At 39.6% G+C, this 16952-nt stretch overlaps 2 protein-coding genes across 10 annotated transcripts in view; both read left to right on the top strand.

The window, feature by feature from the left end:
• Positions 1-25: 25 nt before the first annotated feature.
• On the top strand, positions 26-13846 carry rab32a (RAB32a, member RAS oncogene family). The gene is made up of 3 exons (XM_085245786.1): positions 26-422; positions 10077-10354; positions 12593-13846. The coding sequence occupies exons 1-3, from the start codon at positions 209-211 to the stop codon at positions 12740-12742; spliced, it is 642 nt and encodes a 213-aa protein (XP_085101912.1). The 5' UTR covers positions 26-208; the 3' UTR covers positions 12743-13846.
• A 928-nt stretch (positions 13847-14774) lies between these two features.
• adgb (androglobin) overlaps positions 14775-16952 on the top strand; it is a 37713-nt gene continuing 35535 nt past the window's right edge. For 6 of the 9 annotated variants that reach the window (XM_085247237.1, XM_085247234.1, XM_085247236.1 and 3 more), the window contains exons 1-4: positions 14775-14970; positions 15185-15344; positions 15521-15613; positions 16672-16743. In XM_085247237.1, the coding sequence (XP_085103363.1) occupies positions 14900-14970; positions 15185-15344; positions 15521-15613; positions 16672-16743 (396 nt within the window). In that variant the 5' untranslated portion in view covers positions 14775-14899. The remainder of the gene's footprint in view (positions 14971-15184; positions 15345-15520; positions 15614-16671; positions 16744-16952) is intronic. The other 3 variants (XM_085247238.1, XM_085247239.1, XM_085247240.1) reach the window with 3 other exon arrangements.

Genomic DNA, 16952 nt, shown 5'->3' with positions numbered 1-16952 from the left:
TTATCAGGTGGTTGTTGAGCGTCAGGAGGAGGAGGGGGAGGAGGAGTAAAAAGGAGAATTAGAAAGTTGGGGGGAAACTCGAGTACTTTCTATCGCATCTGGTCTTCAGCTGTAACACCGGCCTAGTCCTCCGTCGCTCCTCGCAGGACATCTATATGAGCGAGAAAGCAGAGGTTGCCTGAGTTTGAGAACAGCTGTCAGTCTCAGCATGGCCGGGGGCTCGGTGTCCGAGTGCAAGGAGTACTTGTTTAAAGTGCTGGTGATCGGAGAACTAGGTGTGGGCAAGACCAGCATCATCAAACGCTACGTTCACCAACTTTTCTCGCAACACTACAGGGCGACGATCGGGGTCGACTTTGCACTCAAAGTTATCAACTGGGACAGCAAAACGCTGGTCAGGTTACAGCTGTGGGACATCGCAGGTAAGGACACGCTCGCTGACGTCATTATAATTACGTTTCAATAATGGATCCGGTGATTTTGGAGCCACGAGATACCAAATCTAACTTTTCCGTGCGTCACGTGTCACATTGGGGAAGTTTCACTTGAGCACGCCACATCGAGACTTCAGAGATATGTTTTATCAGAAAAATGATTTAAGATGATGATGATGATAATAATAATCAACCAGAAAGGCAGATTTTATTTATCTATTTTGCAAAGAGTAAATTTTTAAACCCGCAGATGGCCACGAATTCAACGGCGCACGGGGGGAATTTCCAGTACAAAAGACCAGTTGATCACGTCTGCTGTTCTCTTGCCCACTTTATGATCACAGCAGCTCATAATTGTCAGTGGAATGTAGGTCACGTTGTTATTATCGACTAAGCCCCGCCTCGCTAAACTCGCCGTCATATTGTGGTGTAATTCTCACCACGGCTTACAAGTATCTTTTGTTAAACTGGTCACGATATCCTATCACTGTTACCGTCCTGTGATTCAAACGGCCTGGCTCTGTTTCCGAGAAGATTTCAGTAAACTTAAGTAACTTGGCACACAGGCCAACCTGTGCATTCCAGCAGCTTGAGTAAGCAAGCTGAGAGGAATCAGAGCAGTGTAAATACAAGTTTCCTGCATGCAGGCGGCACTGCTCAGACTCCCAGTGTTTGTCATCTCCAGGCCCAGAAATATCACACTGTAAACAAAAGAGTCTGAGAATGACGCGCTTGAGAGGACAGGTGAGAGAGAGGAAGTGAGCAAAGATGAGAAGTGAGCAAAAAAGACCGACCTTCAAAACGCAAGCAGGAGCCAGGCTGCCAGACACGGTCTACGCTGCTCTTCAGTCAGAGGGAATGAGGGTGTGATGTGACGTGGGTGAGGGGTCTCTGCACTGTCCCATTAGCCTCTATCTTTTCATGTTTGATCCCAGTGCCAAAAATCCATCTGACACTGGGGCTTTTGAAATTCAGAACTGTGCTGACTGCGTTGCAACTCCCAGCTCTAATTTGTGATGGTTATCTTTGTGTTGAACATAATGAGATCATGTGACTTAAGGGCCATTAGGAGTGTGACCTCGTGGAAATCGTTGTGGAACTGTCAAATTTTAGGGCATATTTTAGAAATTTTACAGTATTTATAAAAGGCAAAGTATAAACTGAGGCAGTTTACAAAACGGAAAAATAATAATTTGTCTCTTTTTTTGTATCAGTAGTGAAACATATATTACGCTTTTCAAAAATGGCAAGGTGAATAGGACTGCAGTTATTTTGTGTGTTTTCTTTTCTTTATTCAAATGAATTGACTATTTATTGGGAAAAATAAATACTTGATTAAAAAACTGTCCAAAGAATGCGACAAAATTAGGTTTTATTAAATTTTAAGCCCAAATCATCACCAGAAAGGTTTAAAAAAGCAAACAAGTACTTAACAGCCTGAGCCGCTGCTGCCTGAGAAATAATTTCAGTATCCATCAAAGTGGCAAATTGTGTTCCTGACATTTTTAAGTTCGATGAGATTGCAGCTTTTGGCATTTCTGACAGTCTTGTTGCTAAAATGCCGTTTCAAAGTTGTTGTTTTCTTAAGGCTAATAACAGAGCTTTTAAAGACTAGAATAAGGTGAGCTCTATAAAGTAGCCTAAAGAGACAAAAATTCCATGTGCTGTGGGTAAAGCAGAGAATTTTCAATGAGAAAAGTCTATATGCCAGGAGGTTTGAAGTGGGACAAATTCTGGGCGTAAGTCTTTCTACTACTATTCTGATAGTCTTGGATAAAAAAGGTTGTTGGCTTCTCATCTAACTGTGTTTTTACTGTTGTTGTCAGTCTGAAGTTAGATGCAATGGGTTAAAGCCATTGTGGTTTGATTACAGATGTTTAAAGAAGTGAAAAACAGGACTTCTATAACCTATACCTCAAAGGAATTTTTGGTCACTGTGTTTGTTCCTCATCTTGGTTCTTGGTTCACAGCCTGTCGTACCGCTTTGGTGATCTTAAGTGCTGGATTAGTATCACATTGTTGGATTAGTCAAGTTATAGTGAACAATAAGACAAAACTACAATCATAATTTTAGAGACCAAACAGGGTTTCAAGGGTTTTAAAAATGTCTGTCTGGCTATTATATAAAGTTTTCATGATTTAAAAAAAACCCAACAAAAACAATCCCTGCCTCTAGATATGTTCTATTCTTACTTTTTGGCGGGGTTGAGCAGGTCCTTCCTCTCCCTCAATCAAACAAAGCTCATATGCTGAGACAGATCAGGACAGATGGTTAGAAGACTGCTGTTTTTCTTTTATTTATTCCACCGCTTACAGCAGTGACAGAAAGGGGGCGAACATTTGGGTGTCGGGGGGGAGTCATCACAACAACTTGCATGTCTGTCACAGAGTGAGTGGCAGTGCGGGCTCAAGTTCCCCACCATCACTTTGGCCCTGGCAGCACAAGCTCAGTGTGCAGGAGCATCTGTGACTGAGCGCCAGGAAGTGCTGTCTGCCTGTCACAGACCGACAGCACTTGATTAGAGGATCTGCGAGGGTAAATAAAAGCCTGACACACACACACACACACACACACACACACACACACACACACACACACTTTGATAGGCTGATATCATTAATTAAGACAGGGGAACATGCTAGTATAGATTAGGGAAGGTGTGTGGATCTGGATGGTCTCACCAGGTAGGACGACTCTGTTATTAAACTGCGTTATTCACACCTACATCAAGGCCTGCCTTGAGGACACTTTGAGGATAAAATAAGTAACGACACGTGGGTGTAAAGGCTAAAAGCTTGAGGTGTAGTTGCCAAGTCATTAAGACCATTAATGAATGGCCATTAAGCCATTTAATGTACAGAAAAGGAGCAGGAATAATCATCTTGGCAACACTGAAAGCAACTTCAGAGCTTCTTTGTCTTTTACCAACCTCACCAGTGATTACAGTCTAGGAGGAATAACAGTAATCAGAGGACTGTACAACATCGGGGAAGTCAGTGTGAAGCATGCAGGTTTCCCACCCCTTTTCCACTCTCTCCTGGATTTACTCAAGCCAGTGGACACAATGATTACCGCTATGGCATAGAGTGAAAAGGCCTGCACCTTTTGGGCTCAAACATAGAAGTGATGAACGGTTTCACATTAATGGGATGTGTGCAGTGACTCCTATTGCGGTCCAAACTTTTTGTCCCATTAGGATCCCTCATTTCACCTGAACTTATTATACCTCAATGATAAACTTCTCTTTATCTCATAGCGCTGCCGCTTTCTAACAGGGTTTGAAAAAGTAGATGCTACCCAGGACGAGGTTTCCAACACAGGTAAACTAAGGAGGAAGGAGAAGTCTAATTTTTAATTACTTTTGCAAAAATACCCCAAAACTGAAGTGTTCTGTACAAAGAGGCTCTTATCTATTTGTTTGCACAAGAGCCAAAAAGGCTGGCGAGGAGCTGTAACCGATTTGATGATTTGATGCCGAATGTTTATGTTATCAGTAATCTGAAGAAACAGTCACTCATTTCGATTACAAATAACAAGAAAACAGGGGAAACAAATCAGTTTTCCGTTACTAGAAGGGATTTTTTTCAGTCGCCCATTGTGTTTGATTTGACACTCTAAAAACTTAATGGTATGACATTAAGCATATTGAGAAAAACATATACCCGTGATCAAAATATGTAATGTTCTCAAACATTTACACAACTGATTCATTTGCTATCAAAACAGTTGCTGATTAATTTTCTGTCAGTGGTCTGAAAGATTCATCTTCTTGCTGTTTGTGCTCTACTCGTAAACGACCGAATGAAGCCAAATCACTGCCAAGCAATTTAGCTCCTTTTGCCAAGTATGACAGTGCATACTAAATGTGACACTGAGACGTTTTCAAGCGCACAGTGTGGCAAGCAGTGCAGCCATCGACGGAAATGGAAGCGAAGGCAGAAAACACAATGTACCAGTCGGTGCGAAATGAAAGGAAATACCAAATGTAAGGATCTTTGTAAGGTGTTGGACAACCTCAAGGTGCCAGAACAGCTTTGGTGGTTTTTGGCATATATTCACACATCTGAAGTCTAAACTCTCTTGGACAAGCTGAGCACCATTCTTCCAATTCTCTCATTTGGTGATGATGAAGACCAGTGCCTCACACCTAAAGCTTTTCGTTTCCAATTGGGCGTCCAGATGCAAATCCTGTAATGTGTGATTCACCTTTATTTTCACACTCTTTGCCTCTCTGCTTTCGGACATCTGGATTTGTTGTTGTTTGCCCAGGTTGTCCTTTAATATGCCACTTATCTGTTTGTATATAACGGGAATAAATCTGATGCTTGTCATCAAATGTATATCTTAAGTAGATCATCAGTCCTTAGATTGATTAAGGATTCAGTCACCTGGGCCTAGAGGCCAGTCATTGACACCCAGGCAATCGCTGGTTGATAGGGAACAGTGCGTGCTCCGGGATCAGAGAAAGACTTCCTAACCACTTGCCAAGTGGAAGTGACTTAATTTGTGACGTACAACCCAAACGGAAACAAAGACCATTAACCTTCAAAGTATAAAATGAGCCTTTTGAAGTATTTGGTTGCAGCAGTAGGGCACAACTTTTACCTAAAAGGTGAAAGTTCTCTGTTTCCAGCACTTTTTCAAGTTTCAGGAAAACTCGTAGACTAAACTCAGGCAAGTCAGTGTCTTTTATTCAAACTACAGGGAACTGTGCTAATGTGCTAACAACCAAAGGAATCACAAGGAGATTTTTAATACAGCACCCTCTTTGTAACCAGTCCCCTTTGGCGTTGTGTCAGGAAGGTCATCCGGTTGCCGTATTACCTCATAAGTTACCTGATTTAATGGTAGAGTGGTTGTGTTCTTTTGGCTGTTATCGGCAGTTGTAGTAGTAGTAGTAGTTACTGACATTTTGGTCACTTTTTGGTGTATTCTTACCACCAACAATAGAGGTTAAGACCAAGAAACCTCTCCCTACCCGTTCTATAAAGTTGCACAGATTCCCACTGGGCTGTCAGCGGCAGTAGCACTGTAATTATGAATTAAATTTCTAAATTAAGGTGCACACAAAAACCTCTTAGCACAAAGTGAGGAGGGAAAAAAGGCTGTGGATTCAGTTCAGACTGTTCAGCGGTAAAGGCTGTAGCAAGCTGTAGTAAGTCATGTCTCACATGCTGCTCTGAGGAATTTGAACGTGCCAGTCATGTGTTACGCTCTTTTGAAACTCATGCTGAAGACTACCTTCGTGACTGGGCCCAATGTTGCTACTTTAGTGTTGATGGGGGGAGTGTGCGGGGAAGTTTTTCAGCCAGTTGCTTCCTAACAGCAGACGGTGACTGCTGCTGTTGTTACTGCCATGTCTGGCTTGGACAGTTTCTATGGTAACCCACCCACAGGATAGCAATATCTACGAACGAAGAGGAAACTAGGGTTGCTAGGGCTTTGGATAATGATGAGACTTCGCTTTATTTCAGTCTCTCCCACACAGCAAACAGAGATGATACAGTGAATCTAACTAAACCATTTCAATTTCATCAAGTACTTCTGTAACTGAAAATTTATGAAGATTTCATAAGCAGAGTGTCTAACTGCACTTGAGGTCATGCATCCGTGTTTATCAGTGTGGTCGACTGAATTAGAACAACCCTGTTTAAAGCCCTTGAAATTCAACAAAGTTGGTTTTCTCTCTGGGTAGATTTAGTTTTCCACTTCTTTAGTTTTCGATGCTGTTGCCTAATATTGTGCTTTTAATGCAGAAGCACACACCTTTGTACTTTCCTGATATCTCATGCTTCTCTGTAGCATGCTCTGAGTAAATACGCAATTCTTGCTCAATCCATTCCCATGTTTTTCTGCTGATTGGGTTAGGAGCATATGACACTCGTTACTGCTTTTAATGTAACTAAATTTGTTCTTTTTTTTTTTTAAATAGTAAAATGTCCTTGAAAATTGCTTTTACAGGAAAGTAAAGCAGCTTGATAGATGGATCTCAGATAGAAAATCTGTAGTCTGTATCCATTTAGAATTTTATTTCCTATGAAAATCCATACAGTGAAAACTTTTTTTAAGCTGTAAACGTGCGAAGCAGAATAATTTAAAAGAACTGCAACACAACAAAGGCCAGGCATCGCAGGATTTGCATTTAACTTAAGGTTTGTGACTTTTAGTGGTTCCACAGTGTAGTGGTTTACACATTTGCCAGACAAGTGGAAAGAAAAGATGGGAAAGAGCCTGGAAGGAGACACAAACCTCTTGAATCATGAAGGGCATCTGATGTAGAAATCTGCCAAATCAAATACGTGGAGCAGCTGAAACTACCTAAGGTTACCTAAGGTCAGTGACTCACATGGGAAAAACCACAGCAACTTGGGAATGCCCTGAAAAGCAAACAAAAAAAACCCAAACAAACCCTTAGACAATCGTATAGCAGCCAGGTATGTGGAGCAACCACAGCAGTCGGAGTATCTGAAAGGTTAGTGAGTGATATATGGAAACCTTGCGAATACCCGAAAAACTTCTAATCCAGTTTTTGACAGTTCAGCAACTTATTGCTTATTGTGCAATGTTTTTTCCCCCCAAATTCAAGATAGAATCATAAAACATAAATTCTTCAGGACAGTGTTACAATTCTCGCCAGCAAGCAGGCACAAAGAATGTTTTCAGGATTTGTTTTTCCAGATCTTGTCTGTTTTTGGACCTTTTGGAGAAGATTGGATTGATTTTAAATATGCTGTTGTTATACTGTTCCCTAATCCAAATTTTTTTTTTTTTACTAATCTGAATAAAACATGCTCTACTATATTTTAAATCAACTAATACAAGTGAAAATATTTGTAAATATCAAAACTAATCAGTGGTCAGCATTGTTCTGTCACTCCATTTGGGCAAAATCATATGTCGTCCTATAATACCTTGCAATGAATGAAAAGAAAAGAGGCCTTAAAAATTATTAAGACAGTACTTCCATCTATATTCTGCCCTTGCCTTCGCTATCCTGGATGTATGAGCTTTACAAGGCTTGGAAATGAAAGCCTTATTTCAGTCTATCGGCTCTTTATCCCACTGTGTCGTGTCTCTGGTGAATTCACCTGGGGTTATATCAGCTAAAATTAGACTCTCAATTATGAGCAATTACCGTCAGGCCTGTGGGCCCCACAGTGTATTCACTCTCTTGCTCACACCCGCACTGTGCCACGCCACTCCAGTTTATTGCGTGACTGGGTAAGTACAGTAAAGTGAAAGTGCGCTGGGTAAAGCTTTGCTCGCACTTCCTCAATCTCATTTTTGCTTCATTATTTGTTTGTGACTCAATAATAGTAAAGACTGCAAATTATCTAACACGCTGAATACTTGGAACTTTCCCTGGAGCAGTGTAGCATAAATATGTGCTAAATCCATCACATGTTATCTCAAGCTTATCGTGGCCTGCTGTAATTGCAGACACTCGATCTAAATATGATAAACGAGCAGGTGCTTTAAAGGCTTCATTTGTGGTAATATGCTAAGTAACTATACCTCTGGGGGTGACCCAATATTTGAATAGTTAGTTAAGCATAGCATATGGACTAAAATGTCCTCAGCAGCACCAGCAGCAGTCTTAATCATGTGATTACAAAGGCAAGTTCAAACTGGATGCTGTTGTAAATTTGTCCCCATTAGAAAATTAAAAGACCCATGTTTTTCTTACATGCAAGGGCATTTAAGAGCCAGGACCTCTTAGAGGAGCTGATGTTGCCTTACAACTAGGAACCATATGCAAGAGAGCATATGTCCGAGAAACTGTTCACATAGAGATAAGATAGATATGATTTAAAAAGTAGAAAAGCAAACATCCTTATCTAAGTTTTGACGTTAAAGTGCTTTTGTTATATCTGGTAAATTTAAACCACTGGCTCTTGACAGGAAAAAGATTAAATCTGTGGAGGAATCTCCAAAGCTGTATGTCTAAAAAGGAGCTCATGCTTGTGCTCAGTCCTACTAGCTACTAGTGGTTTTAGGTTGGCGCAGTACTGACACACTGCACTGAAATATTTAGACTGGCCCATTTAATGAGTGCGAGCTAAAGCCTTGTAACATTATAAAAAAGTGTAATCAAGTAACCTAATAAGTCAAATATATGCATATATAAATTGACAGAGTAAGTTTTATTTTGAATGTGATGTAGTGATGCTGGTATTTAACTCATCTCTGCTCTATTGCTCTGCTGAACAAGGATACTTGCCTGCTGAAACATCAGTGGCTTCCATGCATAAACAATTCAAATAGAGCTGTGTCCTACTTTCATTTCTTTTATTGTTGCCAACAATTGTCTGAGCCTACTAACAACCCAGCACCTGATACAGTTCACTGCAATCGGTATATTCCTGGCCTATCGGGACTGTCCAGAGATATGAAGTATCACAAGTTCCAAAGCTGTTGCTACTGCTACCTTCTGGATGTTGCTTTGCTTACAAGCTTGCAGTATTTAAAAAAAAAAAAAAAAAGGGTGCCCTTCATCCATCACTTGCATCAAAGTATCAACTGCTTGACTTCCCATCAAAGACCATAAAGATGAACCATTAATGATACGGCAACCCCTTAATTCTTACAGAGACATTTTGGGAAAGTAATTAAGACCTAAGGTTATCTAGTTCCTAAGACAGTTTTGGTATTTCAGCTGCCTGATAAATCTGCACACTATGGATGTGTAACACTTGCATGTTCCCTGGAAAAAGCCTTTTCCTTTGTACACCTTTGGAGATGTGGTTTAAGCACATTTTAGAGTGTACAAGTGCATTGCATGTGCTGAACTCCCTGCACACCTGGACTAAAGTGAAATAACACAGGAAGGTTAAAGCATGTAATTCAGTTCCTAGTATTATTTACTTACCCCCAGGGAGTATTTCCTCTTTAAAGTTTCATTTTAAAAGTGCAAATAAGAAAATGGAAGTACTCAAGTACTGAGGTTTCAGTTATAATTACAGTTATTCTATGAAACTGTAAGCATTTCCATGATGTTTTGGCATTTAAAAAGCATTTACTGCACTGAGTATAAAATCTGTATTCTTAATAGTTGGTTGATTTAAGGATCCATATGTAACAAAACCAAAGGAAGCAATTGGTCTTCACTGGTTGTAAAACTCTTAATGAACTGGGGTGAAAAACTGCCTTAAAGTGATTCAGATTGAAAGTGACACACCTTATACTGCTGATAATTTCCCTTGCTTTGGCTTGGTGAAATATCACCTCAGATTTTCTTAGAGAATAACTTCAGAGAGTAGGCTTATTATAGTGGCAGATTACTCCCGTCATTCATAGTGTGTGTGGATTAAGCCCGTGGCAAATGAGAAAAATAGGTCAAATAGTAACCATCTCTATCCTCGTCATTTTTGGCCACATTTAGAGGCGAAATTATTTCATTTCTCACCAAGTTGTTACAAATTGGAGTAAGAAATGACAAGTCCGAGTACTAAATATTTATTTCTTCAGATACTGTTCTGTTCATTTCAGGCGAATTATCACGTCTTTGCAGGGTCCATGATTTTTTATTTTATTTTTTTCCTCTCTCACAAACTCCAAATCATATTATTTATCTTTTAGTTGCTTTTAGCTGTTTTGTAAAAACTGTGCATTTACCGCTGCATCCTTTTCCCACCCCTCAGGTCAAGAGCGATTTGGGAACATGACGCGGGTGTACTACAAAGAAGCCGTGGGGGCATTTGTGGTGTTCGATGTAACAAGGGGCTCCACATTTGACGCCGTGTCTAAGTGGAAGCATGACCTAGACAGTAAGGTGAAGCTGGCTAACGGCAACCCCATCCCCTCAGTGCTGCTCGCCAATAAATGTGACCAGAAGAAAGAGAACTCCAACAGCACAGCTCTAATGGACAATTTCTGCAAAGAAACTGGCTTTCTGGGCTGGTTTGAAACCTCGGCTAAGGTGAGAAAGTGCCAGTGGACAAAAGCCGTTTAATTTTATATGCATTCCTCTTTAGAGCTGGGTGACGCTCTTCTTTTTAAACTTGTGTCCTCTCATATTTATTCTGCACTTTAAAACATCCTACAGCAGCATGAAATGAAAAGTTAAGGCAGGCTGAAATATTTCCTTTAAAGTCAGCCGAGTCATTGTTAAACATGATTAGTGCTGGATTCAAATCACGTTTTACACGTGAATGTGACTTGTGTTCAATAACAGCTTTGTGCTCAGTGCTCATGTAGCAAAGTCAGAATAAAAGGAGATACTTATTCTTTTACTGAACAGATTTTTAAAGACAGGAAATCCTCAAAAGTTAATCCAAAGAGAAGTGAGACATCTTCTGTGTGGCGTAATCACGTTAGGTTGACTGTAGTTATTGTGAAATTGTTACACGTTCTTGTTTTTTTTTTTAGTCAGAAGCCGATTCAGCAGTTGTTCATGTTAGCATTTTTGATTCAGAATTCAGTGTTACATATGGAGGCTTGTAAGTAATTTGCATTAGATTAAAGGGCTGCAATCTGTTTAATGACTTAAAAATTACCAAATACATTGGAATAATGAAATTTCTTTTCAAAAAGACAAGCATCAATCCAGCTGTCTTTGGCATGCATGCATGCATGCACAATATCTGGTAAAAAAAATTTGTTGGACAGCTGGTGTGATAAGGTATCACATGACAGTGATGGATGTTACAGCCCAGAGCTGCAAGGATTAGAGGGATAAAGGTTTGAATGATAATGTTTTGTAGTGTTTCTTTTCAACTTGCGCCATGATGTCACTGGTTTGCTATTACTATCTTGAGATTGCTGCCATCTTGCACTTGCTTTGTAAGCTAATTCTCATCTCTCTCTTCCACACACTTTCATTTAAAGGTCCCACATCCTACTGCTTGGAGATATATTAATGTTAATGTTGTTTGTTCTCTACGCCCTTTTAAGGGACTGTTATCCACGTAGAAAGAAGGGAAATTCAGATACGCTCGTACTTTACAAAGTTTAGAAAAATCTTATAACTCTTTGAGAGTGGATTGGAAATAGGGCCTTTAAAAGGTAATTAATTCACTTATAAAATGTTCCGATAGGTATAATATTTCCATCTGAAATAAAGTGTAGTGCTAAACTTAGTTGTGCTAAAAGTTCTGTGCTTCAGTTGTTAGTACATGTTGTAGAACTTTGTTTTGTGATCATGAATATTCTACATTTTAAGACTCCAGGGAGACCTCTTTTTTTTTTTCTCCCTCAGTGAGCCTCTTCCTTCTTGGAAACTTCAAAATGACAAGCCGATAAACCGGGAAATGCCTACAGTCACGCACATGTACATTTCAAATAACAAACATCCATTATGTTTCCATGTTGTGGAATGCTTTGATGACTCTGGAATCAGCTGTTCCCATTTAGCTCATTCTAAATAACTGTTGTTCCTGGAGCTGTGCTACGTACTGAGTCATGTGACGTGTCTATGTGGGCGTGTGATGAGTGCAGAGCCAGTTCCTTTCTGTGGATTAATGTTTTGTGTGCCTGTCACACTTGCACTAAACTCAACCCACAACAACCTGCGACTGGGATTCTGTTAATAAGTGCCAAACTTTCATGCTGATTTAAATGACGAAGAGCATATTTTCCCTAATACAGTACAAGGGAAAAATGCAATGTCACGGTGAACTATGAGTTATAATGTCGTCAACAACCACATGCCATTACAATTTATTAAAAGAAATTACTTTAAGACTGGCTTGATTGAGCTAGCATACCAGTAAGTACTGTTTTTAGCTCAGTAGTCTTTAATAGAGTAAATACTACAAACCAGTTTATTTCATTATATTTTAAATCTTTATTTTATTTCTGTTTGCCTTTTTTGAAAACATCTTTGCTACTGTAGAGTCTGAGCAAAATCCATAAATATTCATTACCTCTTCAACCCATGCTATGACAGCTTTTGGGCCACAGTGTGAAGGACAAAGGCAAACAGTGATTTTCAGCCTGTCTCTGCTGGTCTCACTTTTGCCTTCTGTTACCCAGCTAAACAGGCTGGTTCACATAAAGGGCTTTCGTGAACTTCTGAAACTGCTCTGAGGACCATAGTGCAGGCCAAGGCAGAGGAAATTTCCAGTCTCCATACATACTGTGCTGCAAATGACTTTTTGTTTTAATTATGATTTTTTTTTTTATCACCTCTCTAATATATGCTTTGACCTTTCTATAGGACAACATCAATGTGGATGAAGCTGCTCGATTCCTGGTAGAGAACATCTTGGCTAACGACAAAGGTTTGCCATATGAGGAGAGCAATGGAGACAGGATCAAACTGGACCAGGAGACTGTGGCTGCTGAGAGCAAGTCAGGCTGCTGCTAACACTCAATCCATTCACATTAGCCTCCCTTTGGCACCCATCCAGCCTGTGGCTTCTGCTCTCTATTGCAGCCTTGGAGAGGAATATATTTTTTGGGGTTGTTTTATTTTTTTTGTGTCTTCAAAGCTCCAGGAACTTCTCTCTTCACTGATGCCCATTTGACCTCTGTATCCGTAGTTTTTACACAGATACATTTTATTTAGATTTGCCTTAACCGTTCCCCTTCTTGTATCTACACGACTCTTTCAGGATCTTCAGTGCTGTCTTCATGTTAGGGTGCATTTCACCACCACCAGCAAACCTCACCTCACTCACTCACCCCTTGTTGTTCTGACAGCCTCTGAAGGCTCGAGACTGTATCACACTGAAGAAGGGTTCAATCTAAGCAAAAGGCTGAGAAACCCAAGCTCTAAAATAACCTGTAGCCTTTCAAAGTCTGTGTGTTTTCTTTGCTGTACTTTCTCTCAGCCTCCTTCTGTTTATTTTTGTCACCCAGCAACAAAAAAGTGTCTCAGAACCAACGCAGGTGGACTTTAATGGCCCTTAATTTTTCATCTTACAGCAGCAAATCATGTTTGTGTCTGTAGCTTTTCTCGTTTTTTTAGAGTACCGTGTAAAAAAGCAAGTAAATGGGCATCTTAGTTAAGTATTATCTTATTAGAAATGTGTTGTCTTAATGCCATATTTTCTCTAAAAGTGCCTTAATTGATTCATATTTTAGTGAGGCAATGGATCGCGCATTTACTTTACACAGAAGTATACAGCCGGACAATGAAGTATTTCAGTAATATGAGTAATAATAAAAACTTTAATGATGATACTAAATGAGACAATAGGAAACCTTTCTTTGATTGTCTCTCCACTGGTATGATAGTATGTTCATGTATGTTTCAGTATGCATTTTTAAATTGTGTTGGATTATGTATTGTATAACTTTGGAATTTGTGAAAAGCAGAAACGGACTGCAAGGACTACGCTCAATCTGTTGAACTGTTCAGATGAAATGCAAAGGATTTTTTTTTTAAACACGTTTACATGTAGAAATACTTAAACAAAAAAACAAAAAAAAAACTCAAGACCAAAACTAGAATAAACATTCGAACAGGTTTGTGCTGTCCACTTGTGATTAACTTGTCTGCTCAACTGTATGAATTGATTAAATGTGTTTATCGGAACTCTATACATATGTAACAAGAAAAGGACAGTGTACATTACCAATCTTTTATAACCAATCAATCAATCATGTTGCATAATCTGCTGGTAGATTGTATGAATTAGTAAACGTATGCCGATCCGTATACCTAAAAGATCATAGCAGTATAACTATTCCTTATTATATTAATACCCTGCTTTTATTGGCATGTAGAAATTCAAGCATGGCTGAGCTGGGAATATTCTCCTAGTAACAAATTTCATATTAGCATTATGAGCACAAGCACTAATGCTTGTGAGGACTTGGATCTCTTCATAGGAAATACACACTGCAATTGTTGATCAGAAGTGCTTTATTAACACTAATTTTGAAAACTATATATACCACATTTTAGAAAACACTATACCCATTGTGTTAAACTTACCTTTAAGTAATTCAAAGCACTGACGACAGCTGTATTTGTGAAAACTACAGTGTGTGTGTGTGTGTGTGTGTGTGTGCAGGGTGCTCCATGTGACTCCTCTCACGAAACAGTGTGTGATAGTCATCAGACAGGGTTCTCTCACTACTAGAGCTTGTGCTCTTCCACACACCTAGCACAGAGATCTGCCAGCTGTTAAGCCTACAAGCACTAGTGTAACTTTTTTCATTGTTGGTACTCCAGTCTGCTTCCTCTTATGAAACTCTGCGGCATATTCTGTAGTTTTAGGTAGTAATGCTTTTAATTTCATTTTATGTTAAGGAATTCTTCTAATATATCAAATATACACCGCTTTCTTGTGGTAGATGGGAAGATGCTTAAAATTTAAATATGTCCATCCTTCACTATAGCAACAAGAGACGCAACTGGTCAAGGCCTCTCCCTCCCGCGTTACAGCTCGGTTGCGTAGCAACGCATAAACTTTCAAGAGCAGTTTGACAAGGACAGAGAGACGATGATAAACAAAGGCCGCCTCTAGAGGTTCCTTCTCTTACTGTGTGAGTTGCCCGCGTCTTTGCCACAATAATGTCCAAGGCACATCCAAAGAAAAAGGAGTCATCTTCCAGCAAAGTGTCTTTATCCGACCGGCAGACGGAGTGAGTTCAGTGTAATGAAAGGAGAGACATAGTTAGCTTTAGCGTTAGCTACCATTAAGCCACTTAAGAAGAGATGTACTTTAGTATTTACAGTATTTCTTTCGCTGTCTGAGGGTAAAAGGGAACTGGTTGGGTTTATGTAATAAATCGTGGAGCTGGTTAACTGTGTTGTTAAAAACTCGCACAGAACAAATGAAGTATGTCATAATTTCAGAGCAGCGTCTCTAGCAGCCACTTCCTCTGAGAGCCTAGGAGGTGTGGGGAAATACAGGGTCCCCATTTGGCCCGAGTGGAATGATGCAGACGTCAACAGGGAGAAATGGGACTCAAACAGAGGTCCTGAGGATGGCAAGCCAACCAAGAGTCCTAGTGCTGTAAATATGAAGAGGACAATATTTACTTTTTTAAAATAATCAGTTAATTTATCATTACCCAAACTACCCTGTAAAGAATATATGTAATATGTGTAGCTAGGGTTACGTAAATTGTAAAGTTGTGTTAATTTATGGTTTCTGTACTTCACATTCACTTTGTTCCCTTTTGTATGCAGCCATTTTTTGAGGATCCCGAAGGAAAGCTTCTTCTGCCTCCGTGTTTGAAAGTTCACACCTGGAAGCGCCCAGCAGAGTTTATTGTTGACAAGGTAACCTTCATGCTTCTGTTACCTGCCCGCCTCGATTTTGCACTGAAGACTGCTGTTATACAAAAGGGCTTTCCACCTAGACATCGGCAGTTCATTTCATGTTTATATACCTTGCAAGGTTAACAATGATATACAGGGTCCAGAATATGCGTGCAATAGGTTTACACATGAAATTTTAAGACAATTCCTACTTCCTTTAGCCTTTTCGGCCATTTGTCATTATTGGATACTTTCTAGACTACAGGATAGATCTACTAATAAAAAAGGCAGGCTAAACCTGTTTTAACTTTCTGTGTTTCTTTGCCACACAGTGTGAAATATAGTTATGGAAACATGCTCTCTAGTCACCTCCAATGAAGTTTTAATTTTCTGTTACCCCCTTCTTAGTGCAGTATTGAGCAATTACTGCAGGCTTCCTGTTTTTTGTATTAGTCCTTGCCAGGTCACATGCTGCCTTTTCACTCAAGATGTCAAAATCATTTAATTAATTTCATAAAAGAGGAGCAGAGCCGAATCACAAAAGCCATCAGCCATGCAGATGGAGGCAGCAGCTCTTCTACAGCATTCTGTCTTCAGTCTGTTTCCACAGAAAGTATTACTAGATTAGCAACGTTGTTTTTGGATATGGTTTAAATTTGGTTCTTGCTTAGAGTTGCTTGCAATTGTACAAAACGTTTTTTTTTAAATCTTGCAGCCTGCCTCATAGTTAGCTGACCCATTTATCCATATTTAATTAGTAACATGGTAGAAGCTATGAACTTGGTTGTCAAATATTCAGTGCAGACACAGTTCTGGGAGTGTCATAGTAAGGTTACACCAGTTTAGGCCCTGGGTTGAGCTGACTGTGTAGGTCCCTCATTCTTGTGTACTTTAAATTGGTGACCTTTGACAGCAGTATTGTAATGCTGATATGTTATTATAATGAATGCTATGCACACATGCTACTATACACTTTATACTGACTGCAGCTTTTTCTGTGAGTTTTCTGTGACGATTCTCAAGCGAATAAATGTCTTTTATAATTTACCTACAGTGAAAACTCTTTTGCTTTATTTCAGACTCCCACTGTCGTTGACAATCAAATGACATTTGACCTAGTCTCCCCTAATTGTCATCTGCTTTGTAGTGAGGTTAGTATTCAATATTTGTTTTCTACTTTACACTGACTTGTTGTTAGCTGTCATCCATCAGTGCTCAGATAGTCTAATTCCAATGTCAGCAGAGTGATGTCTGACTGACAGAAACAAATTATATGGGGGAAAATGTAATGCCCTTTGTGAATTAAAAATCAGATGATTGAGGGTTTCGCTAACGGATGCAGACCGATTTTCCTCTCTCT

The sequence above is a fragment of the Mchenga conophoros genome, linkage group LG15 (genome assembly GCF_057382185.1).
Source record: "Mchenga conophoros isolate Kocher_MC1m ecotype Shallow Benthic linkage group LG15, M_conophoros_male_GT1.1, whole genome shotgun sequence".
Lineage (NCBI taxonomy): Eukaryota > Metazoa > Chordata > Actinopteri > Cichliformes > Cichlidae > Mchenga > Mchenga conophoros.
This window is presented reverse-complemented; position numbering and strand designations above follow the sequence as displayed.

Coding starts and splice junctions, on each gene's coding strand:
- rab32a (XM_085245786.1), top strand. CDS start 209: ATGGCCGGGGGCTCGGTGTCCGAGTGCAAGGAGTACTTGTTTAAAGTG. Junction 423..10,076: donor ACAGCTGTGGGACATCGCAG/GTAAGGACACGC, acceptor CCCACCCCTCAG/GTCAAGAGCGATTTGGGAAC. Junction 10,355..12,592: donor GGTTTGAAACCTCGGCTAAG/GTGAGAAAGTGC, acceptor ACCTTTCTATAG/GACAACATCAATGTGGATGA.